Source organism: Hyalella azteca, unplaced genomic scaffold, assembly GCF_000764305.2.
Source record: "Hyalella azteca isolate HAZT.00-mixed unplaced genomic scaffold, Hazt_2.0.2 contig3472, whole genome shotgun sequence".
Taxonomy (NCBI): Eukaryota; Metazoa; Arthropoda; class Malacostraca; order Amphipoda; family Hyalellidae; genus Hyalella; species Hyalella azteca.
Window position 1 is genome coordinate 123,806 of NW_025933721.1, and position 8,659 is coordinate 132,464.

Below are 8,659 nucleotides of genomic sequence, written 5' to 3' on the forward strand. Positions count from 1 at the left end.
GTGCTGAAACAGTTAAAACAGCTGAAAAACATATTGGTTCACTAAATGGGGTTCTATTTGTGAAAAACACATTTGTGTTTAACCTTTATCTTTTAAAATTGCAGCGTAATAAATTTCCAGAAAGAGGTGTATGTTTTTATATGTGTCTGTGGGGGGGGCGCTAGAAATTCTCTAGGGAGCCAAAGGGGGCGCCAGCCTGAAAAAGTTTGGGAACCACTGCTCTAGCACATTTATTTCACAGTTACTGCTCAGAAAACGGATTTACAACTGTCTCACAATTACACAGTAACATTTTACACAAGACAATATTATTATTGTCCCACAATTACACAATATCATTTTACTCAGGACAACATTATTATTGTCTCACAATTACACACTATTATTTTCACAGTGCATTTGGTGCACTGGAAGGAAAGCTAATGGAGTCAGAACTTGCTGACGTCATCATAGAGCGGTTCAAGTTCTGCAACCCGCTTTGATTCGTCATGGCTATAATACCAGGACCTGAAGTGAAGGGGCTGAAGCCCCCCATCTCAAGGGAGCTACCTCCCCCCGTGGAAGCGGGGTAGAATGGGGGAAATATATGATGGGTGAGGGGTATAGATGGGTATAACTGGGCAGGCAGCAGTCCTTGTCGGTGAGCAAGACGCATGCGTGCTGCCATTTGTTTTTTCCATTTGGTTCTGCGGTTCTGGAACCAGGTTTTGATTTGGGTTTCCGTCAGGTTCAGAGACTGCGAGAGCTCCAGCCGCTTGGAGACGCTAAGGTACTTGTCCACCTGGGGGAGATTTCAACAATCAAAATGCATCTTGGGAGTTAGGGAAAACGGGACTGAATACGTTACAAAAATATGTTACGGAAAAACGTAAGGGGAGTACGTACGTTACTGGAAGATATTACGGAAATGTGTTACGTCAGTATGTTGCCGGAATAGATTACGGAAATATGATATAGGAATATGTTATGAGAATATGTTACGGTAATATGTTACAGAAACACGTCACAGGAATACGTCACAGAAATACGTTTCGTTTACACGTCACAACAATACGTTTCATTAACACGTCACAGCAATAAGTCTCATTAACACATCACAGTAATACGTTTCATTAACACGTCACTGCAATACGTCTCATTAACACATCACAGCAATACGTTTCATTAACACGTCACTGCAATACGTCCCATTAACACATCACAACAATACGTTTCATTAACACGTCACTGCAATACGTCTCATTAACACGGCGCACAAATACGTTTTATTAACACGTCACGGAAATATGTTTCATTTATGCATCACAGAGAAATGTTTCATTAACACGTCACAGCAGTACGTTTCATTAACACGTTACAGCAATACGTCTCATTAACACGTCACAGGAATACGTCTCATCAACACGTCACAGGAATACGTCTCATCAAGACGTCACAATTATACGTTTCATTAACACGTCACAACAATACGTCTCATTAACACGTCACAACAATACGTTTCATGAACACTTCACAGGAATACGTCCCTTTAACACGTCACAACAATACGTCTCATCAACACGTCACAACAATATGTTTCATTAACACGTCACAACAATACGTCTTATTAACACGTCACAACAATATGTTTCATGAACACTTCACAGCATATAGTTTCTGGCTACATGAAACATATAATATGTAATATGTAATATATAATATAACAATCATATTGTTATATTATATATCATATAGTTTTATCAATACTATACACGACACATACCTTAAACTCAGCCTCAAGACGCTCGAGCTGCTGCGCGCTGTACGCCTGCCGGGGCTTGCGCTCTGTACCAGGCCGGCGAGACCGCCGCCCGCTGGGCCGCGGGGCTGCAAGGAGACATATTAATTAAGAAATATCAAGATATTTGACATTTAATATTAGATATTAATTAAGAAATATCAAGATATCTAACATATAATATTGCTTATTAATTAAGAAATATCAAGATATCTAGCATATAATATTGCTTATTAATTAAGAAATATCAAGATATTTGACATATAATATTGCTTATTAATTAAGAAATATCAAGATATCTAGCATATAATATTGCTTATTAATTAAGAAATATCAAGATATCTAGCATATAATAATACGTTTCATTAACACGTCACAACAATAACTTTCATTAACACGTCACAACAATACGTTTCATTAACACGTCACAACAATACGTCTCATTAACAAGTCACAGGTATACGTTTCATCAATATACATGTTTGATTAAAGACAAGAGCGTGCTTTTTATTAACAATTTCCTTTTTTTTCGATAAGCCGAACGAAATTTCTTGCGGGTGCTTGGAGATCAAAAAGCAGATTACCAAAAATGACATTTTACTGGAATGCGACGTTTCGAATATATCAATATTCGTAATATATAGTATATATATTTTTTTTATATATATAGTTTATATATTTTATAGCTTATATATTTTTATATTTATATAGTTTATATATTTCAATATATCATATAGTTTCATTAATACTATACATAACTCAATACCTTGAACTCAGCCTCGAGACGCTCGAGCTGCTGCGCGCTATACGCCTGCCGGGGCTTGCGCTCCGTGCCTGGCCGGCGAGACCGCCGTCCGCTGGGCCGCGGGGCTGCAGGGAGACATATTAATTAAGAAATATCAAGATATCTAGCATATAATATTACTTATTAATTAGGAAATATTAAGATATTTGACATATAATATTACTGTGATAGTCAGTAGATGAAAATTAATATCATGATCTTAATATTTTATTTCTCACAGAATAAGTATTTCTCCGCCAGTATCATTAGAAAAGTGTTAATTGAATAAGAATATTATTCTTAATATAATAAATAATAGTGATAATATTACTGTGATAGTCAGTAGATGAAAATTAATATCATGATTAACACTTTATATCTCATGGAAGAAGTATTCCTCCGCAAGTGCCGTTAGAAAAGTGTTAAATGAGGAAGAATAATGTTACTGTTAATATAATAAATAATAGTGATTATTATTTTATTATTATTATGGGCCGTGCGTTTGAGTGACACGATTTTATGACACTGACAAGGAGGTGATATTTTAGTGTTTAAATGACGAGGTGCTGTGTGTTATGATAATCAAATAATATGGTTGAAAAATATTAAGGGTTTAATGCTGAGATAATGCGTTAAGGATAAAGTTGTAGCGGTGAGTTGGCCGCTATGTGTTTTATGTAACATCAATTCCAGATTATTACCTATTATGGCCATTTATTCAGACATCTATGTAATATTATTGATATTAGAACTATAGCTTCTTAAATAATCTTATCAAATGTTACTACATCTCTGCTATTATTATTATTATATAATCGCTTCTCTAATTGAATTAGGATAAAAATAACTAATTATAAATTGTAAAACCATCGCCATACGATCTCCTCAATATTTCTATAATATTGGGAATAATTCATTTAATTTTGTATTTAATAAATATTAATAATAATAAATAATGATAACAACTCAATACAAGTGTTATATCGCAGGGTAAAATTTCACTCGATAAGCATCTCTCAATGTCTTTGTTTGCGAGAAAGGAATGTTGTTGCAAGATGTATTTAATTGAAATTATCTCATAGAATTTGTTTCAATTAATGTTTATTTAGTATTGCTTGATGAATTCTTGTTTAAAATAATGATTCCTGATGAGGGTAAATATGCTCTTTATATTATTTTTTTCACTTCATTCAAAAATTAATCTAATTAGATCAGACAGATCCATTCAAGGTTTTGCCTGTCAGCATCAAACGGTGTATTCTAGATACTGGACAAGACAAAATTTTGGACCGAGACGCTCCCCTTAACACGGGTAAAGCATTCAGCTGGGTAATAAGTTAAGTTAGCACATGGTATCCATGATACCAAGCTGCGAAATTACTTATCGTTTCTTGTTTAAAATAATGATTCCTGATGAGGGTAAAAATGCTTTTTATATTATTTGCTTCGCTTCATTTTAAAATTAATCTAATTACTTGGGTTACTAGTATACAATATGAATAACTTTCAGCTTCACCCAGCATGACCAGAATATTTAATTAAATAAATAATACTCGCAATTGTAGAATTTATTAATCCTGCCATCCCAAATCCTGTCATCCACAAATCCATCATTAGGAATCCAGGTAATGATTATTCAACTTTTAAGTGCGATAATTAAAAAACACGTTAATTAATTCTAATTAACGCGCATTTAGCACGGAACCCCATTCAAGTCCCGTTAATAACCTAGCGAAAGTTCGAAAAACAGATTTTTTGCTAAATAAAATATACACATAAAAAGTTTAAAATAATTTTTAAGTTTTTTAATAATTTTGAGTGTGTTTAATATTAAACACACTCACAATATCACAATCTAATGAGGGAAAGGCCGATATATATGCAGCTGTTATCATAAAATAATTCTTTGTTACCACCCTTTTATTCAGTCCACATTGATTTGACACCTCATTCATTATAGTATTCTTCTCGATTATTTCTTTCGTAGAGAGAAAAAAATAAAGGTGATCTTCCTGATCCAACTAACAATTATTGAGGAAATATTAAATTTCGTTTGCATGGACGCAAACGATTGCTGGTTTAGATGGTCCTGCATTGGGGATTCGTTCATAAAATTCTAACAGAAATAACTGCCATGCATCGCGTTACATCAACGATCAAATGAGACTACTTCTCAACTGTAACTGACATATCTTGTATAGAAGAGTAACTTTAGCGGATGTAGACAATGTTGACCAACACACACACACACACATGTAATCCGCACACACACAGCGTACACATATGAGCCACACTCTCACGCAACGTACATACATAACCCACACACACCCAACACATTCGACGCACTCCACTCACACAGGTAAAGGCAGTATTATATATATAATAAGATCACAATATAAACATAGACATAATATAGCAACGCCTCTAATTAAGATACACGCTATAGGTCACACGCCATATTACACACACACATGCCACACACGCCACACACACCACACACCCTCGTCCCATAATGACCCCAGACGACGTGTTCACAGGCGTCGCTTAATTGGCGGCTCACATACGACGTCGACCGCGGCAAACAAAACGGTCCTCTGCCTCATCCAGCGCACATCCACGCCACATCCAGCGCACATCCACGCCTCATCCAGCGCATATCCACGCTTCATCCAGCGCACATCCCGCGCACATCCACGCCACATCCAGCGCACATCCACGCCTCATCCAGCGCACATCCACGCCTCATCCAGCGCACATCCACGCCTCATCCAGCGCACATCCACGCCTCATCCAGCGCACATCCACGCCTCATCCACCGTACAAACATATATGCTCCATCCAAACCCCATCCACGCATCATATAACGCGCATTTATGCTTCATCCAACGCACATCCACGCGTCATCCAGCCCATACATTTTATCCGCTTCTTATCGTTCAGATCCGATTACATGCACAGTCCACATGTACTCATATATCTAATTTAGGTGGTACTTAATTATGAAACTTGACGATCTCTGAAGACGCACGGATGCCAAAAAGCTAAGAAATATTCTAGTTTATATAGTATTCAATTTTATGTTATTTGCTTTCTAAAAGTTTTAAATTATAACACCTGTATAGGGACATCCGAAATGAACCTATATGTTAACGTGCTTCTTTAATGATTCTGCCAACCTTCAAAAACAGATTCTTCTGAATTTTAAGCAGCTAAACTAAAAACATTTCAATGTTTCTAAAATATCAAACCATTTAGGAACCATCCGAATAATATTTTTTTTCCTTTAACTAAAATATTAAAACATTTGAAAACCAACTGAATAACATTTTCTTCACTTTTTCTAAAATATCACATGTTTTGGAAACCATCCGAATAATATTTTCTTTACTTTTTCTAAAATATTAAACCATTTGAAAACCCTCCGAACTACTTTTATATTTACTTTTTCTTTCTTCGTTACTTCAGGCAACTTTATCCTTACTTGCACCGTGTCCGCCAACGTTTGTGGCAAGACCTGAAATAGCTCCTGAATTGTTCTCTAATTTGGAATATTTCCTTGCAAATTGTACTTAATACAGTATTATTTTAATTGGTAATATGCCATTTGTATTATTGAGTATTAATATATATATAAGTATATTGGAATAGTAATATATTAATGATATTAATATATAATATGTTATTTAGCATTATTAGTATTATTCATTTTTGAGGTGAAACTCGTGTACATACTCAAATACACTTTCCTCACTGTTATAGTAGACCTTATAGTCTTATCTAAATAAGTGAAATTATCTAAAATATCAGTATAAAGTAAAATGTTTTTACGGCTATTAAGAAATATTAAATGAAGAAAGTCATTATACCTTTTGCAAAATCATTTTAATAAAATTGTAGGCTTTTGTTATAGAATTTTAAAGTATGCATATCCTTCATAGTTTAAAACTTTCCTTTTCATTTCATAACATAATCATATAGGTTAGTTAAATATCATTATTATTTATAGTGCACTTACATTCATTATCAAACAGAGTATAGATGCGTTTGACAGAATTGCTATAGTTAAGTACACCACGTTACGCCAAGTTATTTAATTGTGAAACAAACTATATATAGAAATAAGTTGTTCGGACTAAGACAGAATGAAGCTTACGGTTCCGGTCAAAATTTTTTCCACGTCAGTTAATTGTGTATTAATAATCGAGAGAAACTTTATAATTTTCTAAATAAATTCTATTGAAGATTGAGAATGACTTTTTTCTTATTTTTTAAATTGTAATTTAAAAATATTCATTTAAATTTTTATTTTTTGTAATTGTAATTTTTTGTAAGCATTGTAATTTAGAGACGCTAAAAATTTCCGTGTGAGTGATGGTATTTGTGATGTTTAGAAATTAGTATATATGTGTAATAAACTTTTTCAGTCTGCAAGTTGGAGTGAAGTTAGCCAATTTTGCGCTTCTGAGCAAGTATATATTAACATACGACCACCGTAATTCTTCTGATAACTTACGACCACCGAAGTGCATTCGAGCAGCGTATTATTTACGACTTTCGTAAAGCTCACCAGCAGCGTATAACTTACGACTACCGCAGAGCTTACGAGGAGCGTATAATTTACAACTTTCGCAAAGCTTTCAAGCAGTATATATCTTACGACCACCGCATATAACCGTATAACTTACGACTTCCGTAAAGCTATAACGATCAACGTATAACTTACGACCATCGCAGTATCTACGACTAAATAAGGTAAAACGACGTTCGAACACGATCTGATGTTTATAACCAGCGTATAGCTTCCGATCGACCATAGTATAGAACTTGCGTGAACATTTAATTATAGAACTAACAACGTTAATAAATTTAGATTGATAAACGAAAGCATAATCAGGAAATCTTTCACATAGAAGTTATTAAATAGCTATACTTGAATCTGATATAATATTAACATTTAATATAGATGCTATGGATTCATATCAGTGTAACATGCAGACCGGTACTCATATTTTACAACGTGCTATTTTATGCATGCATGTTTTACTCATGATACTTATATTTTAATTAACAAGAATTTAAGAGCAAAGAGAACTCTGAAATGTTTCCAATGCAGGTTTAATGGATATATTACTTTTTTTCTTTTATATTCTCTATAACTATTAGATTTAAGAAAAGAAATAATAGAAACATTTAATGAATTCAGCGGTGTGGGATATGAAACTGTTAATTCACTTAGACATTTTTATCAGATGAAGGACCAAGAGACATTATATGTGATGATGAACAACTGTATATGGTGGAATAAACATTGTTAAGGATACAATTAGCGCTGCTTGTAATATTGTATTATCAAAATGGAATGTAAAATGTGGTTCAGAAGGATTAAATCTTGTTCATAGTCTGTTCGGAACTGAACTCGATAGGTGATTTTGCATTTTTTGCGACATAAAATCTTAAAGTTATTGATAAATTTTGACTAAATGAGCCCTGTAAACGAACGTTTTTTTTTCAACTCGAGTTAGTGAAAAATCATGCAAACAAATTATCACAGGGTTATTTAAAAATGTTGTAAATCTCACCGTTCAAAAATATGTGGCCCAAAAATTTGCTTTAATTTTCTATAATGGATAATTCCATCGTAAGTCTCTAACGAAACAACGGAATTTATCCTATCGTTACGACAATAACAATAGAACTCTGCGTCGTCAGAACATATTTTTAGGCAAAAATTTTCCATTTTGATAAATTTGTACCCATTTTATAAAATAAATTTACATAATATTCAAGACAGGCTCAATTCAACTGGACATTTGCGAGTGTGGTCCTGCAGTCGGACGAATTCTTGTAGAAGAAATATTTACCAGATCCTCGGTCCTTTATATCTGCTGATATTACCTCTCATTATCAGGCTTATAGATACAAATAACATTGACGAATGTTAAGAAATTTCTGGACGAAAGTTTCAGATATCTATTCTATAACACGTATAACGTATTCTAATTCTATACACACCCTGAAGTCCAAAAGCTGGCTTGAAGGCCGCCATCCAAGGTGGGTACCACAAAGAAGCCACGCTGGGGGAGCCCTTCCATATGGGC

General features: G+C 34.2%; 1 protein-coding gene across 1 annotated transcript; it reads right to left on the bottom strand.

Moving 5' to 3' along the window:
- Positions 1-387: 387 nt before the first annotated feature.
- LOC108678038 (homeobox protein ceh-19-like) lies at positions 388-8,636 on the bottom strand. Its single transcript, XM_018166376.2, has 3 exons — positions 8,574-8,636; positions 2,544-2,647; positions 388-781 (listed from the first exon to the last, which is right to left on the bottom strand). The coding sequence occupies exons 1-3, from the start codon at positions 8,605-8,607 to the stop codon at positions 389-391; spliced, it is 531 nt and encodes a 176-aa protein (XP_018021865.2). The 5' UTR covers positions 8,608-8,636; the 3' UTR covers position 388.
- Between the last annotated feature and the right edge of the window lie 23 nt (positions 8,637-8,659).

What these genes read in the sequence shown, in the direction of transcription:
- LOC108678038 (XM_018166376.2), bottom strand. Translation starts at nt 8,607, where the DNA reads ATGGCGGCCTTCAAGCCAGCTTTTGGACTTCAGG. An exon ending in GCCAGCTTTTGGACTTCAGG is followed by an intron (nt 2,648 to 8,573) that starts GTGTGTATAGAA and finishes GTCTCCCTGCAG; the next exon opens with CCCCGCGGCCCAGCGGACGG. An exon ending in GTCTCGAGGCTGAGTTCAAG is followed by an intron (nt 782 to 2,543) that starts GTATTGAGTTAT and finishes AATCTCCCCCAG; the next exon opens with GTGGACAAGTACCTTAGCGT.